The sequence below is a fragment of the Dipteris shenzhenensis genome, chromosome 32, assembly GCF_047967505.1.
Source record: "Dipteris shenzhenensis isolate YYH24624 ecotype China chromosome 32, Dip_SZ_1.0, whole genome shotgun sequence".
Taxonomy (NCBI): Eukaryota; Viridiplantae; Streptophyta; class Polypodiopsida; order Gleicheniales; family Dipteridaceae; genus Dipteris; species Dipteris shenzhenensis.
In genome coordinates, this window is record NC_141627.1 from 12,245,026 (window position 1) to 12,272,047 (window position 27,022).

The following is a 27,022-nucleotide window of genomic DNA, read 5'->3' on the forward strand; positions in this document are numbered from 1 at the left end:
TTACGGTTGGGATTATATTTCTAGATCGTTGAATATTAATAACTCTTAATCTAAACGCGTAATGCAATGAGATGAAATGGTTAGCTCTCAAAATGGTTGTTTATGGATTGTTTTATGAAAAGTTATTTGTCATTGTGATAAAAATTCCCTTCTCTATTTGACATGCTCTCCACTTAACGCAACAGGATGGGGAAAGAGCCCTCTGTATGTGATCTACTCCTACATGTGAGATAGCAAGTGCTACTTCTGAGGGTGAACAAAGGTACAGAGGCAATTGGTCTAGATAGGATTGAAGGTCGAACAAGGTTGAACACCCTGCTTGTGAGGGTTGAACGAAGGCCCAAAAGCGATTGGTCTAGATAAGATTGAAGGTCGAACAAGGTGAAAGCTCCATAGGAAGGCAACTCGTATGCCGACAAATTGTGCTCCTTTGCAACAAGGTTTTCTAAGGTAATTGATAGCAAAGTTGCTTCAAGTGTACATAAAATGAAGGGCACAAATGATGGCAAAAAACAGTGAGAATCATTCGAGTGTTTTTTGTAAATAAATAAAGAAAATGACCGACTTTGATACAAAAAATGACCAACTCATATAGGCTGGGTTCACACCATTCGCCTTTCTAGGGATGAGAATTGGAGGATGGTTGAAGGGTATCGTGATTCACATCACCACCGGGTCATGTTTTATAAAGGAGGTTGCTAGCTTATGTCACCACCGGGTCATGTTTTATAAAGGAGGTTGCTAGCATATGTGTTTATGGTTAGAGCCTTAGTTCCTTCTCTTTTTAGTTGGCCTTCTTCTTTCTCTGAGGTATGCTAGAGTGTTGTATAGGTGAGTATAAGTAGATATATATATATATATATAGTTATATATATATATATTTATGTGGTTAGGTTTGGATATATTTTTATGCACTTATATATATTTATTAGTTTTGATTTATTGATTTAAATCGCTTTTCTTTTTTTTTTGGTTCCCCCTTATGGTGTATAATTGTATTCTACTATATAGGCTTTTATAGTACTCTATATATATTTTTAATTGTTACTTATCTAAAGCTCTGTGTGTGTGTGTGTGTGTGTGTGTGTGTGTGTGTGTGTGTGTGTGTGTGTGCGTGTGCGTGCATGCGTGTGTGTGTGGGGGGGGGGATTTCTTCATTTGATGGTAGATTTCTGCTCATTGACATTTAAGTACGGGAAAGCATTTTTGATAAACCAAAAGAGATTGTTTATAACACTTAAGCCATGATAAAACATGAGCATTAAACATATTTCACATTCGTACACCTACTAAACATGAGATATGTTGTTGTATTGGAAAATACACTATATCTAGTGACAACAAGTACACTTATTAACAACCTCTACATCAAAGTAAAACAACAAAATGGCATTGGACAAGGTATACTCAATGGTGCAAAGAATGGGGCATACCTAGTAATATTCCATTCTAAAGTTAAAATACATGACAAGACAAGAAACAAACAGATGTATAATAGAGAAAACATCGTTAAGAGTAAATTTTGTTATACTTATTATGACATGGATAACAACTAGGGAGATGCATTTTAAACCTTTCTTCCCATCATAATTTATATTATTCTAACAAAATGTTATAGTGGATGGTGGCAGGTTAGTATCTCTCCTTCAACTATTATGACAAATTGTTTGTTTATGTTGGCATCTTCATTATTTGGTGTTTTTCTTTTGGGAGCGGAGGTGGTGGAAGATTCACGTTGGTAATCTTTAACATGAGAGGTGAGAGAGGGATTACTGAGCAGGTAAGAAGGGATAACCTTCAGGAATTTAGGGCTATATTTTGGGTGTCTTTTTTTTGGTGGAGAAGAGTTGAATTTAGAGGTAGAGTATAGGGAAATAATGTTAAGGGCTAAAGAGGGACTTGGAGGTTGAGAAAGGAAGAGGGGAGGGAGTAGTCAACAACGGGGTAGAGGGACTTCATTGTTTCAAGGAGTAGGATCTTGAAGGGATAAAAGGTGACAAGGGAGAAGATGACTTCTTTAGGTAATTGTGGCATCCAGCTTAAGAAGGCAAAGAATTTGGTAAGGAACCAATAGGGAAAAAAATGTCTAAATGGTTGAGTATATACAAGACAACATGTTCAATCTAGAGGATAGAGGATTTGTAGGGTATGTTATTCTTTTTAACGAGGCAGTACACTTTATGTAAGGCCCGAAGATGTTCCAACAATTCTTGACATAATAATCGTCATCTTTATTTGAAGAGCTAGCATCATTATGAGTGACACCTTTTGAGCGAAAGAACACCTCCTTGGTGAGGCCAGATTTAGAATGGTCAAGAGAGCTTAGAAGAAAGTGGGTGTTGAAGAAGTAATTTGAGTTAAGATGCTAACGCCCTTGATAGGCATCTTCTTTGCATTGATCGACCTCTTTTGAAGAGAGATCGCAAATGAAGGCAAGGGACTGAATAAAAAAGGGTTCAAGAGAGCTGAGGTTATCAAGACACCAAATCTTATGATCAGTAGAGCAGTAGCAGGAACTTTCATTGCTATGTGTCTAAGAGGAAGAAGGGCACACAGGAAGTGAAATTCTTGAGCTCTCTACTGTCAAGGGGCTTAGGTGGTTGCGAGAGAGATTGAGAAAAGGGTTTTGAAGGAAGCCTTATGTTTAGGGGATAAGAGATCAAGGTTAATAAAGCTATGAACACAGTGTGTGGAGGGGCTAAACTAGCAAAAATGGGAGGGGAAAGGCACCGTTGAGAACAAGGATGTCGTTGGTGAGGCCATGGATGATAGTAAGATACTCATTCACGGTACTAGTATCGTTGAGATTAAGAGTGGCAAGGTTTGTGGCAACTCTTTGAAGTTTGGTGAGGGTGCCCTCACTTTTGCTTCGCAAGAATTTAAGAAGCTTGATCCAATCATTCACAAAGAGAGTTTTAATGAATAACGATGAGTTTTTGAAAGGGCTTCGAGATCATGAGTTTACAAGGTGGAAAAAAGGAAAGATTACGAGGAAAGAAGACAAGACTAAGAAAAAAGAAAACATTGGAAATGTTAAGAAAAAATAAGGGAAACTTTAAGCAAATAAAGAAAATTTGAGGAAAAAAGGAAAAATTTCTAAGAAAAAAGGAAGAATAACAAAAGGAAAAACAAGGAGAGGAGACCAAAAATGTGGGAAATAAGGGAAAAATTAAGTGAAGTACGGAAGCTTAACCTAAGAGGGGGGGCAGGGGGGAGGGGAAGGAGGGAAAAGGAAGAAATGGTAGAAAGTGTGTGTGTGTGTGTGTGTGTGTGTGTGTGTGTGTGTGTGTGTGTGTGTGCATGTGCGCATGCACGCGCATGCACGTGTGCCTATGTGTGAGAGCAAACCATGGATAGGCGACAGGACCATGGTTTGAAGAGGTTAGCAGCAGCAACAGATTCTTTATGTGGCCTTTGCATGGGCTACATGAGGTGGTTTATAGCGTTGTAATTTCGTCTCTATTTGTGGTGCAACTTGTGGTGGCTTCTCTAATGACTACCCAACAAATATGTGCCATGATGATGGAGTTGATAGGCTTCATCAACCTTCTAAAGTTCTTCTATTTTAGTACTAACTTCGTTGTGGCAGCTAATGGTGCATCTCTACATGACGGAGATAGGACTCTAGCTTGTGTCCGGTACAGAGAAACTAGAATCTAATAACGCCTTGCAGTGGCAGACTAGATTCTAATAACACCTTGCAGTGGGAGAGGGAGAGCACTTGGAGTTGGATATAGTCACCATCTCGATCTGACAACAAGCGTTGCTGAGAACTGGGTAGCAGTTGAAACTCTTTTTGGTGCACGCTCAAGAAATCCAAAGTCTTGTTGAAGCAGGAGTTTTTCACCTCACACTTGGAGAGCATATGAGTCGAATGAGAGCAATTCTTTGGCAACTATTTGATTGCTATGTGAAAGTTGATGATGATGATATCAACGCGGTTCTACTGTTAAGCCTTCCTCCCTCGTATGATGGAATTGTCAAAATCCTTTGAGTCAAGAGTGAAATCTCCCTGAACAAAATGGTTGCCACTCTTTTGGATGATGAGCGACATCAAAAGCTGGATGGAGGTTTCGGCCTAGAGAATGCATACATATCTCGTGAAAGCATCTGCTGGAAACGAGAAAAAGAACAAGGCAGTGGAAAAGACCAAAGATGTAGCACATGCAGTAGAAGCTCAAAGATACGGGTCTGTGCGAGTTTGAAGACATCTATTATGACGATTATACATTTTAGGGAGTTTGATTTGTAGTTAGGTCTTGAATAAAGGTGTTGTAATAAGTCGCCAAAAAGACCTCGTAGGGTTGAGGTAGGATCAGTCGTCATGTTTTGGTCAATCTTGAATAGTTTCTTCTCATCTTTTGTTGTTGCTCATCTACTATTGTCACTCATCTAGGTTTATTCTCTCAAAGTTTTGTCTACTGCATGTATTTTTTAGCATAATGTTTTTGTGAATGCTTCGACCATGAAGGAGTTGAAGGAAGGGGGAGCTCTCTTTTCTAGCCCCAAATTTGACATTTTCACCAAATTTTGATCAATTGTGAGGGGGAGAGGTGCATTTATGAAAGAGGGCACACGGAAGGGGGGAGAGGGAACTAGTGGATCAATCAACCACCTTACACTATGGTATTGAATGGAGACACGGATATATATATATATATATATATATATATATATATATACTTCCCACAGTGGCAATGACCACACTCCCTTACCCCTCATAAATGAAGTCCCCCTCCCCCCAATCCTCTCCAACCACCATCTTGTGATAAATGAAACCCCCACATCCATACAATAAGTGCTCCTTAGTAAAGAATTTTAAAGGGCCCAAAAAAGGCCCGAATTGGCAAAAAATGATGGGGAAGAAAAGGAAACCCTTTCCATATGATATCATAAACTAGATATCACATGGGAGGGGGGGTCTCTTTTTCTTCCACCTTGTTTTTGGCCAGTTTGATCCTTTCTTATTTGGGAGGGGACATTAACAAGAGTAGAGTTCCGTCAAGGCCCCCTTGAAAATCAATCCCCCTATCTTCTCCTCAAATATATACATTTGAACAAATCAAGGTTCTCACATGTTGATGTCATCCACTAGGAGAACCACTTTGATGATTTTTAATTATACAATAAGAATCAAATTCGAATGTTTTACTTCTTTAACATTTTAAAAAATTGATGTGAAGCTCTTCTAATGTAAAAATCTATGTCTTTTCAACTTATTGGGGTTATGTTATTTAAGATACACCACTTGAATGACCCTCAAATTAAAAATGGGTGAATTTGGCATGTATCTCGTTTTTACTATGCAAAACATAACGTTTTTTCTTTTAAAGTTGCTACTTAAAGAAAATTTCCAAGGAATCTTAAAATGGGTACCAATTGATGGAAAATGTCTTACATGTACTTAAAAGAATATAATGGATGGAAAATGAAGACATGGGAATCTTAAATGAATGTATGTTTAAGCAAGCGTCAACCATGTCAATTCTTGTATGAAAAAGAAGTCACCAACAAAATTAGATCTTCAAAAATGATTCTAAACTACAATCTGCATGCACATCAAAGTAAAATATAACCCATTCTAGTATAACTAAAATATTTATCCTTGTGTGGTATGGAGGGATCTCTACACTATCATTTCCCTCCACAATTCCTCTAACTAAACAGGTTGTTGTGTAGTCTGTCAGCAGCAGCTCAAACTTGGGAGGGGGTCGCAAGTTCACAGTTCAATTCTACCACGCTAGTTTCACCAACAACAAGGAGCAGGTTTAGTTCAGTCCCCAAATCTTTCATCCCTCAATTCAAAGTCTAGCCCAGTATAATCCCTAAGTTTAGTTTAACCCAAGCCCTAAATTTAGTAAGCCACCCTAGCTTATGCAAGCAAATGGAGACTCCCAAATAATAGTACGGAGCATGTTGAGTTCAGTCACCAATAAGAAGGAGTAGGTTGAGTTCAATCACCTAGTCTTTTGGCTCTCAATTTGAAGTTTAAGTCCCTAAGTTTAGTTTAACCCAAGCCCTGAGTTTAGTAAGCCACCCTAGCTTGGGCTAGACACCTGGCCCAAGATCAGCACACAGTTCTATGCAAGCCACTATGGAGACTCCCGAATAGAAGATGTTTGTCGCTTTGACTCTAGTTAGTAAGCCCTTGCATTGAGCTATTGCAGCCATGTCAACTCCCCTCCTTATGCAAACACATACAAAAAAAGGATCATCTCAAAAATCTTAGAGCAAATATATTATTTGTAGCAAGAAATAGAGAGCTCAAATTCTAGCTTGCAGCCCTGGGGAGGGAAATGGAGGATATGGAGAGTAATGGAGATCAGGAAACTATTGCAGAGGTCATGTACAAATGTAATTGAAACCAAAAGGTAATCTTTTCAACACACAAATTCACCACTTAATCAATTGGAGAAGAAAAGCACAATCACACCATGAGAGCAACAGCAGACTCGGTACAATTTCCCCCCCCTAGATGAGTGGCTCACACTTCCTCATCTATAGTATTTATGATATTTCATAAAAGCACCAAGGAGCCAAAATTATCCCTCTCATCCAAAAATGAGGGATTTGCTTTACATAGCCATCTTAGGTCCCAAAATGAATTATGTCCTCAACAAATTATATTGCTCAAACTTGCAATAATAAAACAAATACAAAATTGGCCCATGTCCATATATAATGCGTTGTGCGACACCTCGATCGATACCCTCGCACTAACTCCAATCCTCGCTATGAGTTCCATCCCTGTACTCAAGCCGCCAATTACATTAGTTATTAACAATCAATTGAACGAATCACTGAATCAACCGATCCCAACATAACCGCGCTCAAAGCACAATAATCAAGCATAGCACCAATAACACTAGCGACATCAGTATTAACATGGAATCACCCACAATACCGACCATCTAGCATGGCAAAACACAAGCTAATCAGGCATCCCCAACTAACCACATAAAGTATCCACTAGGACCCCTGTCGCGTCTGGTGCGCTCCTATGGAGTACTTTGCCATAGTCACACTTGACTAAAGTAATAATATCCAAAGCAAGATATATCAAAAAATATAATTTCCGTAACATCCCTCTTGCTTGGATTGCAACTGACCTCAGTTGCGTGTTTGATTATAGGAACTAATGAGGTTTGGAAAAGTTCGAAAGAACCGCTCAGGCATCCACTAAGCATCATCTCTTGGATGATTCTTAAATTTGAGCAAGTATTTAATATAGACATTTCCTTTTCGGGTTGAGGTATGTTGATGATCAATAATGCATTCAGGCTCTAGAATTTCTTCTTCATCAACAATCAATGGAGCCTCTTCATAGATGAGATGAATAGGTAAAGGTTATTTGAAAGGCTTTAAGAGGCTGATATGGAAAGCATTATGTATTTTTCAATTATCAGGTAATTTAAGCCTATAAGCTAGATCATTGATTTTCTAAATCACCTTGAATGGACCATAAAAACGTGTGGACATCTTGATTACTGGCCATTTCTCAACACTGTTCAACCTTCTTTTCTCAATCCGAAGAAGTACATAATCGCCTTCTTTAAAAAGCATGCGTTTCCGTTTCTTATTAGCTTGTTTTGTGTACTTCTCTTGAGTGATTGCAATGGCTTCTCGTACTTCTTTGAGAATATTTTGATAGTCATGGGTAAATGCATCTGCTGCTTCCACTCTATGGGTCAATCGTGTGATAGGAATAGGTAAAACCTTCCCATAGATAATTTCAAAGGGTGCTCTTCCAGTTGCAGAATGAGGAGTATTATTATAAGCAAACTGTAAGAGATGAATATATTTGTCCCAAGTCTTTGGTTGACTTCCTGCATAAGCTTTTATCATATCTAGAATAGTATTGTTTGTAACCTCAGTTTGTCCATTCGATTCTGGATGAAAAGCTGATGAGAAGTCTAACTTAGTGCCTAGATTATGAAATAATGCAGTCCAGAAATTACTGCAAAACTTTGAATCTCGATCAGACAATCTCGATCAGACACTATAATCTTTGGCAAGCCATGATGAACAAAGATATGCTTGATGAATAAATGTGCAGCTTGCTGAGCTGTTAAAGTCTTCTTGCATGGGATGAAATAAGCTTGCTTACTTAAGCGATCTATTATCATCCAAATCATATCATTTTGATTTGTTGTAGTAGGAAAACCTGTTATGTAATCCATAGATATTTGTTCCCAAGGTTGCATAGGACTATGGCATAAGCAATCCTGGGGTCTTTCCTTTGTAACTCTTGATCTTCTGACAAGTGATGCATTCAGCTACAAATTTAGCCACATCTTTTCTGATAGTAGGCCAATGAAATTCTCTTGCTATCACTTGTAAAGTGGCAATCAGTCCCCTATGTCCCATATATGGTGGTTGGTGCATTTCCTCCATTACAATTTGTCTAAAGGGTCGAGTGATGCATAATTTCTTTTGATAAAAGAGGTATCCATCATTGCATGAAAAGTCCAACATAGGATTCGAATTGTTATTCTCTAATTTGTTCCATATATCATAAAAATCTGGATCCCCTTGATAAGAATTTTTCATACCTTCAAAAAGCTGGGTCTCTAAAGCAGTGATGTGATTAATACTTGGCTTTCTACTAAGAGCATCAACAACTACATTTTCTTTTCCAGGTTGATACTGAATCATGGGCTAAAAACTCTGTATAAATGATGCCCACTTGATGTGCCTATTGGATATTAGTGGCTGAGTCAACAAATTCTTGATACTTTGCTGATCGGTTTTGATAAGAAACTCAGCTCCCATCAAATAATGTTTCCATGTTCATAAAGCATGCACAACAGCGGTTAATTCTTTATCATATGTACTATAATTGCATTCTGGTGGTTTTAATTTTCGGCTCTCATATGCTATTAGATGTCCATCTTGCATAAGTACGGCTCCAATTCCATATCCACTAGCATCGGTTATAACTACAAAGAATGGTCTAGAGAAATCGGGTAGTTGCAACACAAGAGCTTGTGTGAGAGCTTCCTTCAAAGCTGTAAAAGATTTATCTTGATGCTCAGTCCATAAGAAATGCTTAGCTTTTCTAAGAAGGTCTGTCAATGGGTGTGCAATGTATGCAAAATTCTTGACGAACTTTCTATAAAAGCTACACAATCCCAAGAATGATCTTAATTCATGTATATCTCGGGGTTTAGGCCATGTGACTATGCACTCAATCTTCTTTGGATCTACTCGAATCCCATCGGCGGATACAATGTGGCCCAAATACTCTATCCGATCTTGAAAGAAATTGCTCTTTTCAGGATTTATGTACAATTGATTTTCTTTCAAGAGTGAAAAGACTAGCTTCAGATGTTCTTTATGCTCCTCAACATCTTTGCTAAACACCAGAATATCATCGAAAAATACTACCACACAATCTTGGTGTTTAAGAAAGATTCGGTTCATCATTCTACTAAAAGTAGCTGGAGCATTAGTTAGCCCAAAAGGCATAACTAGGAACTCATAATGTCCCGTTTGAGTTCTAAAGGCAGGTCTTGTATATATCCTCTTCTACCATACGAACTTGATGATAGCCTGATTTGAGATCTATCTTACTGAAGACCTTGGCGCCTTTCAATTTGTCCAAAAGATCATCAATCCTAGGGATTAAATATCTGTTCTTCAATGTGAATTTGTTCAGTGCACGATAGCCTACGCACATTCGATAGGTTCCATTTTTCTTTTTGGCTAATAAGACACGTGCTCCATAAGGAGAACTACTGGGCCTTATCAATCCTCTCTCTATCAGTTCCTCCACTTGCTTTTGAATTTCCTTTTGTTCTAGTTGATTGACTCTATAAGGAGCTTTGCAAGGTGGAGTATTGCCCAATAGGATTTCTATCCTATGATCTTTAGGTCAAGAACATGGTAGTCCAAGCGGTAAATCCTCTAAGAAACAATCAAAAATTTGAGAAAGAAACTTTTGGTGCGTAGGCTTAGTGTTTGGCTGAGTAGCCGTTATCGTATTCACCAAAATCAGATAGGTCTTCTCACGTTTTCTAATTGCTCTTTTGGCTTGTGCGTGGTTGAGTAAAGGACTGCTCTGAGGTTTCATTGAGCTTTTTAGACATATTTCTTGTCTGTCCTTCTCAATCCACATCTGATGTGAATCATAGTCTATCTTAGGATTGTATTGATGTCTCCATGGCATTCCTAAGATGATGTCCACTCCCTGTAGGGGTGCCACTAGAAAGTCTCATGTATCCTTGTAGGGTTTGATTGAGATTTCAAGATTCTTAATTTCTCTAGTACAATTGTACTTTGTTTTGGTAAAAGCAGCTTTGACCTTCCTCTTGCTTGGCTGCTTCGTCGTCAATCATGTGCACTTTCGCCATCGGGGTCTTCTTTCTTTCAGGACACTCAGTGGCTATGTGTCCCACCTTGTTGCACTTGAAACACCTTATTTCTTTCTTTGGAAAATTCCCACCGTTTGGCTTCGAAGAAGAATCTGTCTTATGTGGAGCAAAACCATTTTTAGATTTAAAGAAAGGCTTTTTATCAAATCTCTTTTTCTTATGGAAGGGTACGTGCCGTTCTGAATCTTTCCCTTCTTTTGGGATCCCATTCTTCCTTTCACAATTCATTGCAAGAGAAATTGCTGAGCTCAGTGAGCAAGGATGAAACATGTTAATCTCGGCTCTCAACTTAGAATTTAGACCTGCCACATACTTTCTGCGTTGATCTCGCTCATTAACTTTCTCTAAGGATTGTAATTGGATCAACGTTTGCCAAAATCTATCAGTATATGTGGAGATCGTTTCCTTATCAAACTGCTTGAAAGTATCCCATTGTTGTCTAGCTTTTGCTTTGAAATGTGAGGGAAGGAAATCTCTCTTGATGAGCTTTTGAAAAGACTTCCAAGATTTTGGTTGCCTTTTACTGTGCTTAGTGATGTTCCACCAAAGTGCAGCACTCTCTACTAAATGATTTGCAGCACATTTAATCTTATCTTTTTCAGAGAATTTCTCCCCCGAAAAATAATCATCTAGCTGACTGATCCAAGACAAGATAGTGTGTGCTTCTTTCTTTCCATCAAAATATTGAAATGAGAAAGCTTTTCTACTTATCTTTCTCTTCTTCCTGAAATTTTGTGCTCTCAGTGTGGCTTTGACGTCCTGATAATAGTATCATCGTCGGATGACTCATCGTCAAATGAATGTCTCTTCCCTTTCTTACCATTAATTTTCTTTTCCAATCTCTCCCTATGCTCATGCTCATCAGCCAACTGTGCCTGAAGTGCGTCTAACTGCTCTTGGAGCGTGGGTGGTTGTGGCTGATGTGCCATGATAGTGCGATAAGTACAAATAAAGCAGAACGGAGGAAAAAAAAAAAGATAAAGTGTATGAGAATTAAACGGATGAAATAAAGATGTGATTCAAGTGTATGGAAAGACAACGGATGGCGGAAGATACTAAGTGTATGAAATATAAAGCAAGGAAATCACTTATCTCGCTCTTTGATTTGAAGGTAGAAAAGACTAGAGTGGGAGATATGTGACCGATGATGTCGCTTGTAGTCGTCTTGCACTCAACTAATCTTCAATTAATTGCTCGATAATTCGTGGTTCCAATCACCTTCTTGATTCAAGCTTTACAGATTTTGGCTATGGTCTTCGCCTTGTTGAGCTCCAATCACCTTGTTGAGCCTCGTAGCTTGCTGCATTTTCCTCTTTTTTTAAAAAAATTTAAAAGATGGCCTTTGAACCTTGTACCCTGTTCAACCGCGCTGTTGATTGCTATCCCCGGTGTGCATGCAAGTCGCGATGGTGCTCTAGAGTCCGTGATGGTAAAGTTCCTCGTGCGTCCATGACGATTGCTCATGAGTACACAGGCAGAGGCTAATCAGGTGCGCAGAGCGGCGGTAAAGGTGAAGTAGGCCGAGTAGGCGGCTACCTAGGCTTGCAGAGACAAAAGAGGTGGCCACTATGCAAGGAGACTGTAGGGTTGTAGCACGCGCAGAGTCAGAGACCAAGCTGTCGGTTGGCGGTAGCTATAGATGAGCGCGCGCAAACAGAGAGAGAGTCTCCAGAAGAGTCTATTCTTCAATGCTGCGGATTGTCATGAGTGTGTGGGCAGAGTGAGAGAGAAACTCCCAAGGTCTCTCAGCGACTGCTGTCCATCACTGCTGAAATTGAGGTGCTGCGCAGTCTAGAGGCGGTTGGTCTTCAATCGCTGCTCACGAGTACGCACGGGGGCTGCAGTGGTTGTTGGTCCCTCTCTGCAGATAGGCATACGCAGACAGAGAAGAGACTTCTAAGGTCTCTAGGTGGTGACCTTCACCAATTGATTAAGTGGTGAATTTGTGTATTGAAAAGATTACCTTTTGGTTTCAGTGGTATCAGAGCCTTGGTGATGCTCTTGTAAAGGAAGAAGGCTACCTCGTGGCTCGTGTGAGAAGAAAGAGACACCTTAGAAAGAGAAGTTTTGTGGAGAAATTCAAGAGGTCCTAGCCTTGGAGCAAGCCTTGGGCCATGAACTCTATGCGCAGTCGAATTACCTCAGCGGCTCGGTAGTAGCAACGCGCAACCGTGTTACTTTGGCAGCCCCTTTAGAGACCCTGCAAGTCTCTCTCTTTCTACGCGACTCTATCTACAGGACCTACAGTCGCCTGTAGTACTTTGACCATCGTGCTTGTCTGCATATCCAAAAAAACAAATCGCATGCCCATCTGCATCTTCGAGATCCGTGCACCGCTAGTGATCCCCAACTCATTAAGTCACCGGAACCCGTAACCTCTTTTCTCAAGAAGAAAAGCACAATCACACTATGAGAGCGACAGCAGACTGGGTACAATCTCCCCCCCTAGATGAGTGGCTCACGCTTTCTCATCTATAGTATTTATAATATTTCATAAAAGCACCAAGGAGCCAAAATTATCCCTCTCATCCAAAAATGAGGGATTTGCTTTACATAGCCATCTTAGGTTCAAAATGAATTATGTCCTCAACAAAATATATTGCTCAAACTTGCAATAATAAAACAAATACAAAATTGGCCCATGGCCATATATAATGCGCTGTGCGACTCCTCGATCGGTACCCTCGCACTAACTCTAATCCTCGCTATGAGTTCCATCACCTGTACTCAGCCGCCAATTACATTAGTTATTAACAATCAATTGAACGAATCACTAAATCAACCGATCCCAGCATAACCGCGCTCAAAGCACAATAATCAAGCACAACACCAATAACACTAGCGACATCAGTATTAACATGGAATCACCCACAATACCGACCATCTAGCATGGCAAAACACAAGCTAGTCAGGCATCCCCAACTAACCACACAAAGTATCCATTAGGACCCCCGCCGCGTCCGGTGCGCTCCTATGGAGTACTTTGCCATAGTCACACGTGACTAAAGTAATAATATCCAAAGCAAGATATATCAGAAAATATAATTTCCGTAACAGTAATGCATCTCCACCCACACCGACACTTGTCTCCATGGTTAGGAATATGATCACCAATCAAGTATGAAATGGTTGTGATGATGCTAGCAACAAAGTCAATAGATCGGATCTCTACATGGAAGTCAAGAGCAGGAAACCAGAGCACGCAATAAGACGATCTTGCATATTGGGGGACTGAAAGATGGATGCCTTCATGATGGTGAGGAGAAAGACAAGAGACAAAATAATCATATGTCTTGAAGGAAGTACCACAAGTTGAATGGATGAAAACGTTATATGCAATATCAGCCAAAATGGCACACAAGCACAAGTCTACTTCAAAGGGAGGGTGGAAAGAGTTAAGATCCTCAGAAAACACATAAGTTGAAGGGTACAAAGATTTGGATATCTAAGAAACAATGAGCTCACCAAAGTAAAGGAAGCATGCAAGCCAGACAAATGAGTGGTTTATCGAGATGGGCAAGACTTGAGGGACTTCAATCCAAACCCAAAGACTCTCAGTCTTAAATTGATGTCACAAAGGCCACATTATGATAATAGTGGAATGTAGTTATGCCCTATAATAACTCAAGAGGAGCTAAGCCTTGTGCACTTCCCGATTCTCTAACTATCCAATGTAGTAAGCCATGTTTTGGTACTTGTACTTTGTCTCATAGACCCATGAGGTCTCCCGCAGGCATTAATAGATTGCTCTTTCTTTCTTCTTAATTTATTGGGTATAGTTTATTGTTGCACGGACACCTTCTGCAATGGCTTACACCAATGCTTACAAAGATTGACCTTTCATGTAGTTCACACAAATTACAATTTCATCTCTTTTTTACTACGGAAATCTAACCGGTTTTTTTGAAGTTGATATTTTAAGGGAATCTTGAGGGAAACTTAAAACAGGTACTAATGTTATGTACCGAAAATATCTATTTTGTTATCATTTTTATGTGACACATGCATCCTTAAAGGTAACCTTCAAGAGGAGAAACCCTTAAGATGTATATTGATTTAATTGATCAAGCATTAACCATATCTATTCCTATTTCACAAAGGAGTCAACCAACAAAATTACCAAATTAGTTGTTTAAAAATTGAGGCTAAAATGTTACTTACATGCACATGTTAGTTGAAAACACCCCCTTCTAGAACAACCTAAAACTTTATCATTGGTTGGTATGGAGGGCTCTCTGCATTTTTGTACTCGACCCTTTTTTATTTGTTGGATATTTATTATTTCTTGGACAACTTCTACAATGGTTTATACCAATGACTACAAAGATCAAGCTTCTGGCTAATTTGTACAAATTACAATTGGCCAAAACTACCTGACATTTGGCCATGCCTTCAATTTCAAGAACCAACAAATTAAACATTTTATACTATGGAAACCAATTACATGCAAGAGTAAAACTTACTTTCTCAAGTTGGCAAAAGAGTTAGTTCAACAATGATTGCAATGATTATCAAGATGTGCAAAATGAAGAAATAAATTGAGTCAAAGGTACTATAATAACAAAGAATTGGTGTGATGTAATTTTAAGAAAAGATATAGGACATATATAATAGGATGAACTAATACATAAAACCCCATCATGATGCTTCACTATGTTATATGTAGAGGAGTGCATATGCACTAAGAGGGTCATACAAAAAAGCGCATGTGTGCTTTGGGGGGCCCATGCAAAAACAAGCATCTATTCTTCTCCTACACAGCATAAACTTGTGACATATAGATGCATTCGCAATGGTATATGTTATATTGGTCGTGTTTACTTGAAAGAAAGCAAAAACATCAAGGATAGGCTATATGTCTCTTCTTTTAGTTTCCCCCTTCTAATGGTGTAAGCTATAAGGAGCCATGGCACAAATGTGCAAAGTTATAAAATCTAAAGCGCAATGCAAGGATATAGGATCTAGAGTGCAAGTCATACATTGGGAAATTATACAAAAACTATCCTATAGGCCACCGATTCAAGAGTCCTAAATTACTGGGAGGCCTATCTTGGAAGAAAGCTAGTGTATCCACACACCAAGGCTTGCTAAGGGCTCCTCTCTTATGCATGGAGTGAGATCCAAGAGAAGATGAGCATTCCAAGAAGAAAAGGAGGTTGATTTGACATCGAGTGACTCCTCATGAATGGAACATCACAGTGAAGTCGATACCATGACATTGGAGGGTGCAAACGTGCAAACCTCAGAAGTTGAATGGTGCATGAACGCACCTAAAGAGGAAACGTAGGTCTACCAGGAGTCATATGCTAATAAGGTAAGGCAATTGTTCACAATTAGTTGCCCTAGAGCAAGCTATGAAGCTTTGAGCCATATAATATACATACCTACAAATAAAAAAGCTATATGACACACATACCTTTGAAAATGAACCGAAGGTTAGCATCGTAAAGTACATGCACAGCATCATAAAGTAGGTCTACCAAGAGTCATATGCTAACAAGGTAAGGCAATTGTTCACAATTAGTTGCCCTAGAGCAAGCTATGAAGCTTTGAGCCATATAATATACATACCTACAAATAAAAAAGCTATATGACACATACCTTTGAAAATGAACCGAATGTTAGCATCATAAAGTACATGCACAATCCCCAAACCCTGCGCACTAGCACCCCTCCCCACCCAAAGGCCCCCCTCTGCCTTGCAAATGCACATGCACACACCAATGTCATGGTCCCACACACATACTCGCACCCATATATTACACAAGCCTACACGTTTGGCAAACTCCAAAAGCTCTTGGGTTGATCCAGCCCAAAAAAAGAGGGGGAACCACAAATAAATAAAGGGAAATCTTATTTTATGTTGGAGGATGGAGGGGATGGAGGCAAAGATGCACACGGAAAGAGAGAGAGAGAGAGAGAGAGAGAGAGAGAGAGAGAGAGAGAGATCAAAGCATTTGGTTCAATTGGACAAGAACTTGATTAGCACATGTTAGAGTAAAAAAAGCTATTGATACATGTATAATAATTGTTAAGTCTGACAGGATCTCTCTTCTCACCATTCATACAGGCCTTTGTATTCGAAATTCACATTTAAAACATCAGACGCATACTATTTATTTGCAGGGGTAAAAGTGAGTGAGACACTATTTACACAGTGCCTTTCGTTCGTTGGTGTAGGAAACCCTTCCCCCTTGAAAACATGGCCTAGATGACCCCCACAAGCAGCACATGTAATCTCGATCCGATGTCCATCAGCATCAGTCTGTGACAAAGCAATGTTTAGTCTCTGAAACCTCTCTCTCTCTCTCTCTCTCTCTCTCTCTTTTCAAGATCTTGCCGAAACAAGGTCTACCCTGTTTTAACAACTCCTGGGCTCTGTGAGTTTAGTACCCATCATATATTTCAGGGTCCCCTAAGAAAAAGATTCAACCTACAGAATGACTTTGAAAGAAATAGAAACCAAAGATATCATGAATCATAGGAACCCAAAAAAAAAGAGAATTATAACATAAAGAAATGAAAGCTTTAACATCAAATCAACCAAGCGATACGTCCTATCTACGTTTTGGGAGATCCTGAAATTTATTGTTCATCACGGAATACTATACTCCATAGAAAGACCAAGCTCTTTGAGGAATACAAGGTCCATCTGGCTTAAAGCAAATAAGGCTTAACCTCTGTTTGTAAAAGAACTGCAATTTTTCACCTGCATTCCTCAGGACAGATTCAGATAGTGCAGGAATCACAGAAACAGAAAAGAACTCCGATGTTTGCAACGAAACATAAAACCTAGGAGTATGCATGGCTAATTAACCATTGTTGTAGAAGCAAGAAGAAGCCAACATTCAACCCTAACAAATCCATTACATTTTCATGATGGACCATTGCAGGTGAAAATCTGTTTCTCAGGCTTGATGAAAATAAAAAATACAGCGACCATAGAGTAACGGGCTAAACTATGTTCACAAATCATTCATTACAAGAAACGTTTGTTGCCTTTGAATGATAAGAAAAAAAGAAAAGCCAGTGACGTATGAGCAAAACAGATGTCAGGTCATTGGCTAGAACGCAGTAGCTAGTTTATAAGGCTCTCAAGTCTCAGTTCGGTTGTGTGCGCATGCGCAGGGAAAAGAGCGTTAAAATAGTGCACACATTAGAGCAGCTTGAACTACATAAACTCTGATGCATGGCATGTACAGCATAGGCGCCCTTAAAAGAACAATAAGGTGTAGCCCATCAGTACCAATCAATAGTGCATCAGGCATAGAAAGGACTAACCAGTATGATGTCACTCACTGCATCAACAGCCAGTAGAACAGTACATATAGAACGCTCGCACACAAATGCACACACAGATACACAAGCCTAAACTTGTAGATCAAGGTACAAAAAATCTGGCAACCTTCCATATACATGCACACAGACACACACAATCTGTATAGACTTTCAAAGGTCTGTTACCTGGAATTTCAGAGAAGGCTTTGACAATAAAGGGAACACTTGATTATGATATGAAGAGGTTGACAAGTTTTGAGTTTTTTTTCCTAAAATTCTTCTAGGGCTGCCTCTGACCATCTTGTGAGGGAGGGGGCAGGGCGCGACTCTGACCTCTGGTGCAATCCCTAGCTAGGTGGCCCATCTGCCTGCATACTAAGGTTGGGAAAAAGAAAAAGAAAGCAAGCAAGTGGGCTGCAAAGAGCAGAAAACAATGGGCCAATCACAAAAAGAGAGCGCAGGTAGCCTCCCACTCCAAGGAGGATCAGTCAGGTGACCCCCTTGCAGATTGCCCACGGCCTGCGGAGGACACGCCGTTGCCCCTACAGTAGACCCCTCCGGAGACGGCTGCTCTCCCGCCCAACCTTCCACCATTGTGGAGGGAGGAGGCCCAAAGCTCCCAGGCACCCGCGCAGCAGTGAGCCTCCTCTTTGCCGTCAGCTGACACACCCTCCCCCTGTCCTCCGCCCCCCCTTATGGCTTTCCTCTCCCCCTCCTCCCCCCCCCCGGCGCTGTTATGACCCTGGTTACCCGTCCTTCGCCTCCGCTCCTTCCCTCCCCGCACCAACAAGCTCATCCACTTCTCCCTCCTCCCACACTCCATGTGGACCAAACCTTGAGCCCTTGCCCTCTGGCAAAGGGCAAGGCCCTGCCCTCTCTCACCGTCTCTCCTCCACCTCAACAGCCTTCTTTCCCCCATTGCCTCTTCGCAGGTACCATGGTGAAGGGTTCCGCTCTCTCAGCTCTCCGCCCCGCAATTACGCGCTGGGCTTCCTCTATCAAGGGACTTCTGGACGCTTGGGCTGTGGAACTAGCTTGAGATTCTAGACTTGTATCCTATGCCTCTAGAGCTAACAATTTTGATCCTGCAACCCCAAAAGGGGGCTCGATTAGTGTGGTGGGCTCCTGCACGCATCCTTTTTAGGTGTGGGAGAAGCGTACACCGACAATGTTTGATGTCATGACGGAGAATCAGTTGTATCGGATATGGATGAGTGGATGGGCACACAGGGGCTGGATCAGTGGCTCACTCATGCTACTTCTGCTCATTTTCAGCTCGGCTTTACCCCAGAGAGGCCTTGTCAGTAAATGATCCCCGCCTGCCGCCTCAGATAGTGCTCACGCACCCGCATTACTGAACACTCCACCAATGTGTTGAGCTGCACACAGATAGATTACTCTCCCTCTAAACCCCCTTCGTAGTCACAGAGGTTTGATTCTCAGGAGCAGGCTCCCATCCACAGGCCAGCCTTGTTTTCTACCACCCCCTCCCCATTAGCTGAACCGTGGTGAGTTGGAACGTGCAGCAGTAGATTTTCTCTTGATTCAGGAGCACACGTGTCTAGCAACAAACATTGGATGTCGCTACCACCTCCTACCTAGAAGGGGCCCAGAGGTTTGAACTCATCGCAGGTCGTACAATTTGGATGGGTCACTGTGTTGGTAAGTCCAGGATCAGGATTCTGAATGTGTATGCATCCACTTGTAGGCAACACCGCCCTGCTTTTTGGAGGTGGCTAACAGATTGCCTCCCAGATGTTGACTCCTGGATTGTTGGAGGTGACTTCAACAATCTAGAGTTAATGGAGGACAAGTAGGGAAGAGCCTCCTTCACTGAGATGGCAGCAGCGGAGAGGAGCACCTGGAAGCATTTCATCTTTGGGAATAGTGGTAGAGATCCCTAGAGGGAGGCAGAGTTTACCAGGCTCCCTAGCAGCCTTCATTTTTTTTTTGGCCAGAGGAGGCATGATGACTGTCTAGAGCGCCTCAACAGATTTTATGTTGGGGACTAGGCTCTGCACAGTGAGGGCTCCACAGGCATTCTAGTAGGTACCACGAGGTCAAATCACTCTCTGATTGTATTCCATCTAGAGCAGCCCCGCCCCGGACTACCCAAAAAGGGAATCCGCATCCCAGATGATCTTTTGGAAGAGGCGGAGGTGCAACATGCACTAGCCGAGATCTGGAGGCAGCCAGTGGGGAGCCCAGAGAGAGTTGGGCATCTTGGGTAGCAGATGCAATCCAATGGAGCACCCAAGAGCTACAATCCCACAAACTCCATTGGAGACATGCTCTTCAGTAGCAAGAGAGAGCACTGCGGTGCGACCTAGCATCCATTGAGAGACTTAGAGAGCAAGACCCAGGGTCCCAGTGGCCATGCTCTTCACTAGCAGGAAAGAGCACTGCAGCACGATCTAGCATCCATTGAGAGTCTTAGAGAACATGACCGAAGTTCCCAGTGGCTTCGGGACAGATATGAGAGCGCACGGCTTGACTTGCACGCCACGGAGGTTCGTCGGGCCAAGTTCTCGTACACTACTCCCGGGCTAGATGGGTGCAGCAGGGGGTAGGATGCCCAGACAATTCTTCCAAACCATTGGACCACGGTGCACCTAGGACTCAGCTTCAGGGGCTGCAAGACGTATAAGGACAGATGCACACAAGGCCCTCAAGAGATCCTTGCATTGACCATGAACTTCTTTCAGCAGTTGTTTCAGTCTAAGATGTCGTCGCCAACGACTCTAGTACCCCGAGAGGCAATTTGGACATAGGTTCCATAGGTTGTCTAGCAGAGCTTGAGCAGTCGACTGGAGGCTTTGTTCACCAACAAGGAGCTCCGAGAGGTCCTCAAAGCTCTCCCTCTCAGAAGTGCCCAGGGGAGGATGGCTTGACCCCCCGAGTTGTTTAGCTTGCCAGGATTTTTGAATCAGATTCCTCCTGCAGTCTTTGAGCCAAGGTTGGATTGCCTAATACCAATGGAGGGACAACGATTGGACATCCGGCAATGGATAACAATAACTTTACTATACACCACTTCCATGACTTGGGGCAAGGTTGAGGCCCCACCTGTCGAATATCATCCACGACACAAAAAATCAAGAACACAGTATCTTGTAAAACATCTTTACTTTTTGGGAGGCAGTGGATTGGGCTAGAAGTCATAGCCTACCATCCTTCTCTTGGACTTTGAGAAGGCGTATGATAGAGTGGAGTAGTCTTTCTTGTAGGGCACCATGCGGAGATTGGGCTTCTCGAAGGGGTGGGTCTCAGCTCTTTATGCAAGGAGTTCTAGCCAGGTGATTATTGAGGGCACACACGCAAGGCCTTTTCTCTTTCCTACTTGATTTGGCAGGATTGAACCCTCGCCCCCTTCCTTTTCCTCTTCGTAGTGGATGCGCTTGGCTATTTTCTCTGTTCTCAGGCAATCGGTCTCACAGGGATGAGATTGTTGATCCGACAGGAGGAGGAGCTGCTAGCCTCAAAGTTTGCAAACGATACAGCTTTGTATGTGGAGGGCTCAGCAACTAGTCTTGAGACAATCAAGGGAGCCTTGGCTATGTATTGTGAGGCTTCCGAAGACTGGATCAACTCAACCAAATCTATTGGCTCCTTCACGCGCACAGAGGAGGTTCATGAGGTATGAGACTGGGGGGCTCCTTTTGGCTTTCGTTGGATTCCGCAAGGGCAGACACAGAGATACCTTGGCTGCCAAGTGGGCATTGATATCTCAGCAAAGCAGCAAAGCGCCTCGGTTCTAGAGAGCATTTAGCACAAGCTTCTACGTTGGAGTTCGGCCAAACTCTCCCTAGCCGGTAGAGAACTGATAGTCAACCAGGTCCTTGCAATGAATTGGATAGTGTGTTGCATATTCTTCAAGGTGAGAAGGATTTTCCTTAAGATCCTTTGATCTGGACTATTGATGTTTGAAAGACTCTAAGTGAGTTTTTGTTTCTTTGTTGTGCATCTATTAAATTGTGTGTGGACGCACCAACAGATTCTTCGGCTACCCAAGATGGGGAAATGGCCTCATTAGCCAATGCAGTTTCATTTGGAAAGAAATGTTCAACATAAGATAGAATTTTTCCTAGGGCAGAATACCTTTTGCTTCACCGGTGATATTACAAAGAAAGAAAGACAACATCTTTCACTTGTGTATCGACTATCCATGGTTGAGCAATGTTATTGTTTTAGCACATATATCTAATAGCAAAAATTTATGATCTATTGGATACATTGCATGGTGTTGTAATCTTTAGTAAGATCAATCTTAGGTGCAGTTACCATCCGATCAAAACTCGTGCTCAAGATTTGCACAAAATCTTTTAGATCTGGTCATTATGAGTTTTAAGTAATGCCATTCGGTTTACCAATGCTCTAGCTACATTCACCAAGTTGATAAATGATTTACTACGCCCATATATCGAGAAGCTTGTAGTATGTTATTGACGATATATTGGTTTACAGCAAACGTATTATTGAGCATAGGGAACATTTAAGAAAAGTGTTTAGTATCCTAAGACAAGCTAATCTTTACGTGAATGAGAAGAAAATTGTACTATGTAGGGTTAAATTAGAATATATGGAGTTCATTATGGGGTTGAAACGGATCCAAAGAAGGTAACTACCCTTTTAGAGTAGCTGGAAGCTAAGAATGTGACAGCTTTATGGTCATTCTTAGGATTTGTTCACGTACCTACATACCTAGTGCCATGGATTATGTAATCCAAATAAGTCAAGACAAGGACACGCCTAAGACAAGTGCATGAGACATTACTTTTAGAAAATTTGATGAAGGTGAGAAACTTTTTCTCAAGATTCCCTCGCATACTAAGTCCTTAGCTACAAGACCATGTGTTAAGCTATCACCCCGATATTGTGCGCCGTGGTTAATTCTAATAAGAATAGGCAAGGTTCCCTATCAGCTACCATTACAAAGAGGGTTGCAAGGTGCATCCAATATCTTTGTTAAATCAATTTTTATAGGTAATTGATAGAATTGTTATGTGGCAGAAACTAGAGGAAAATGTAAGACACAATAAACGACCACTTAGAACGAAAGATACCCATGCACTAATTGCTTGGAATGGACTTCCTCTATCTAAGGCTACCTACAAATGTTTATCAGATATGGACGACTTTATCATCGAGGAAACTGATTCTTGAAGAGGGAGGGCCTTAATTCCAATTGAATGTGGCACGGCCTCGATCGGCTCAATTGGCAAAAGCCCTTAGAGAGATAGATCATTTAGTAGTTTGTCGTAATCAGATATGTACAAGGTACTCCTTGAAGTCTATGATTTTGAAATTCAATTCATAGAAGGAACCTCAATTAAGGTTATTGGTTCTTTAATGAATTCAGTGGTTTGATTTGGTGTATATTATTGTAGTGTAATTTATCGTTGGCTAGGATTTTGTGGTTTAAACTAAAAAATCAAGACTGAGCAAGTCAAGGTCTTGGTGAGGGGTGCAGGAAGACAAGAGACACATATGGGTTCTACATGCATAGATATTAAAAGGGCTATAGGATAGAAGTGCTTAGGGACAACCTATTTACCATTCATGTAACCTTCTTTAAGGGTATTGCCAAACTTGAGGGGTTCTCACTTTGAATTGAAAAAATGAAGAGAATTCCTAAGAGATCATGAGAGGAGGATTAGGCTGGTGGAGACGATATTTCAACCCAGGTAATAGGTTGTCGCTATAGCTTCATAATAATTTTGGTCAATAGTAGCTGTTCCTATAGGTTTTTTGGCCGCTATCTGGTGCAGTGTCTCAAATTACACACGAGTCCAAGTCAACTTGATTACCAAATAGAGCTTGCCAATGGAACAACTTTCTTGTTCAATAATGGTCAAACACTCTTCCTTTCAACCATGAATGGACAATCTAACTTATGACATCATGGCCCTATTCCGATATAATGTCATTCTGACAAAGCAATGGCTCTACAACTACAATCATTCAATTAGTTTTCACAGTCATACACTCCAATTTGTCCACAATAAGAAAGATATTGAGTTAACCAACTCTAGGGATGCTCCTATTACACTGGTTGTCTCTTCATTGCAAGTAAAGAAGTGGGACCGCAAGCAAGTTGCAATTAGTTCAAAATACTCTTCTATTGGTTACCTTAGTTAATGAGACAAAGGATCCTCCTCAGCATTTGAACCAAGGCCCCATCAAAAATATATCTCCAAATGAGTTAGCACACAAGTTATCACCTAGTGGACCAAGAATTGAACTAATCCAAGATAGTACTCTATCGTCAAGGCCTCCCTATCCGGTTTCCTTTACTCAACACAACAAAACTCAAAGACAAATCACAGATTCAAATCACGTCTGGCCTACTCAACGCCCCTAGGTGGAAAAAAACAATAAGTCTATCTACCTCTGCATTGGTTACAGGAGCTCTTAATAGGCTCACAATTAAAAACAGGTACCCAGTACCTCGCATTGATGACCTTTTTTATCGACTCTTATGCAACACACTCCTCCACGATTGACCCCCGTTCAAGTTATCCCCAGATCTGCATACAAGAAGGAGACGAGTACAACGCAGCTTTTCGCACAAAGTATGGATAATATGATTGTTTAGTCATGCCATTCGGGTTAAACAATGGCCCAACCACATTCATAACTCTTTTGCTATCATTAAAGTTTCCTTTCTGCTCCTCAGCTCACTAATGATACGTGGATCACAATTGAGACTCAAAGAGGAACAGATCTACATCCATGGAAGGCATTCAGCTATAGGGAGACTTTGACCTCAAGCATCTTCAGGGGTCCAGTAAAGTCCATGTTTGATGCCTTCTTTGACATCATTGTATTAAGCATTCCAAGATAACACAAGCAAATACTCCCTTCAAAGGGGTAAGCGATTGTACCCAGTGATATTGTCCTTGTGTCATGCCCCCTCTTCCATCTCTTCTCTTACAGTTTTAAGCAAGTCTCTTGCTAGTTGCAGTAAACCAGTGATGGTGTCCTTGTGTGATGCTCCCTCTCCCATCTCCCATCTCTTATAGTGTTTAGCAAGTCTTCAGTTAAAATTTGTAAGAGTAAACAAGCTCTATCCGTTTTCCACCCACTACAAAAGAATTGAGTCTCGTTCCCTATGTCCTATGAGCAACAGTAAGCTTCAATACAAAGGGCAAAAACAGCTTACAGTCTGATTAATGGCCCCAGGTAGGCCTTCGTAGAATGCTGGCCAACCGCAACCAGAGTCAAACTTAGTGGTTGACTTGTACAGAGGGGTACCACAGCCTGCACAAGTATAGACACCCTCTTCATAAAACTTGTTGTATTGCCCAGTACCTGCCCACCTGATTCACAGACACAGCACCATACAATCTTTATCATTAAGCAGCCAGTAAAATTGCACCTATTTAGCAAAACGATTTGAGAATAGAACCGTATATCATTGTGAACATTAGATACCAAATTGGTAGAAAAAGCAGAATGCTTGGTTACTAGAATGGAACTTTAGTGAGTAATCTCAGATCCGATACTATGAAAGCAGCCCTGACAATGGCATTGATACAATTAACCATGAATTCACTGCGTGTATTTAAGATTGATAAAGTATATAAGGTCGTGCGAAGTGTGAGAGGTAGAATTGCAAATTCTGTAACCCAGAATATGAAAAGAAGGAACGGCTCCAACACTTGAGGTTCCTCTTGAAAAGAACGTATATCTTGTCTGTAAACAAATGATGCATCCATAAAGCTAGAGAAGTGGTCCAAAATTCCGATCAAACTTTATCATTATGTTCGACGTTGACTTAACAACGCCTAAACTGAGTCAAAGCGTGAAACGCGAGAAATGAAGCACGGGCACAACCGTTGTACAATCCAGCTGCAATTGAAAATGGCAATCCTGTAGGAGTCGACCAAGGCACCCATGGCAAGTAAAGAATCAAATACCACCAAATCACTTAGGCTGTCTGCCCTAACAAACCTCTGCACCAAACAATGTTTGAAACGGCAGGCCAACCAGACAGAAGCGAAGAACAATATCTAGGAGAAGAAAGTGCACAGTCTAGATCATTAGTTTAAGCAACATCTGTATGCCCGTACTACCGTCCCCTCGCATCGAGCCGGTAATGCAACTCCTGAAGTGAAGAGGGGGGGGAAGAAGAGCGGGCAATGCCCAAACGCCTTGGGTAAAAGTCACGCGGAGAGAAAACGTGACGGAGAAGCCAAAAAACGGCTAATCAGGAAGGGCGATGGAGAATTACTCGGTGCCCTTCTGGCGGAGGATGCGGAACTGTTCGGGAGAGAGGACAGCACGCCATTCTTGGTCGGATTTGTGGACTTTAAGATCGGAGCGAGCGTGGGAAGCCATGGAGCGAGGGAGGGCGAGGCGAGAAGGAGGTCTGGGAGGGAGGAGGGAATTGGGAGGAGCAGAGAAGAGGAGGGAGGAAGGATCGAAGCAGCGTTGAAGAAAAAGAGAGGAAGCTCGGGCAGCCATAGCCAGAGGACCTTATAGGATTTTCAAAGGCCGGCAATGCTCGTTTTGAGAATTCAACAAAGCAGAAATTCCCTATTTTTTGTTGTAGGAAATTGAAATTATTGAAATTCCAAGTGTCACACGGTTATTGGTTGCAATAAATTGCAAAGTGTCTTCTGCTACGTCTTTATCCTCTTTGTGGTCGTCTGCTCCAAGGCTGTTCTACTCGCCTCTCCCCTCTGCGTTGCTCCAGTTTGTCGCCTTCGTCATCCTCTACTCCTGGTTGTAGTGGCATTAGTATTTCTGTGCTTTCCATTGGAGGACGTGGAAATCCAAATCTACATCTTTGGTTTCTCTTGCAGCATGTTTTCCTGTGTTTATGTGTTTGGATATCCTTTTGGGTAGAAGGAAATAAACCAATATCCGTTGATATGTATTTATCTACAAAAAGTTATATTTCTTCATTAGTTGATATTCCAAAAATTGGTGCATCATTTATCCAAAGAAGTCCATGGTCATGCTGGTTGCCCTTGTTTTGGAATTCAGAACAAAGAAGAAATCATTCAATTTACCTAGAATCTTTTGATCTTTCTTCAATATTGACTTTAAAGCTTTAAATTTGTGAACATAATATTGAGCGGTTGTGATTGGATCTGAATGAATGAGATTCCTTAATTTAATGTTTACATTTTGTTGCTGAGATGTTGATGACTTTGGATTGAGTTTTCTTAGACACTCAATTAATGGTTCCCATAAATTTTCAGCTGCTGAGAGTGTAATAAAGAATGACAGTGGACCCAATTGTCTTACCATAGCAAAAAGATTATTCTTAAGTTGGAATTTGTAATCCGCAGATGTTCTTAGGTGATTGAAATCACGATATCCTATGTTTGACTGAAGAAGCTTCTCAATGTTTGTATCCATTA

At 41.3% G+C, this 27,022-nt stretch overlaps 1 protein-coding gene across 1 annotated transcript; it reads right to left on the bottom strand.

The window, feature by feature from the left end:
- Nucleotides 1-16,365: 16,365 nt before the first annotated feature.
- Nucleotides 16,366-26,152, bottom strand: LOC147880309 (peptide methionine sulfoxide reductase B5-like). The gene is made up of 3 exons (XM_087370778.1): nt 25,885-26,152; nt 24,814-24,970; nt 16,366-16,638 (listed from the first exon to the last, which is right to left on the bottom strand). Exons 1-3 carry the CDS (start codon nt 26,115-26,117, stop codon nt 16,486-16,488), a joined length of 543 nt encoding a protein of 180 aa, XP_087226904.1. The 5' UTR covers nt 26,118-26,152; the 3' UTR covers nt 16,366-16,485.
- Between the last annotated feature and the right edge of the window lie 870 nt (nt 26,153-27,022).

Coding starts and splice junctions, on each gene's coding strand:
- LOC147880309 (XM_087370778.1), bottom strand. CDS start 26,117: ATGGCTGCCCGAGCTTCCTCTCTTTTTCTTCAACGCTGCTTCGATCCT. Junction 24,971..25,884: donor CTCCGCCAGAAGGGCACCGA/GTAATTCTCCAT, acceptor TCTGTGAATCAG/GTGGGCAGGTACTGGGCAAT. Junction 16,639..24,813: donor CTGGGGCCATTAATCAGACT/GTAAGCTGTTTT, acceptor GCTTTGTCACAG/ACTGATGCTGATGGACATCG.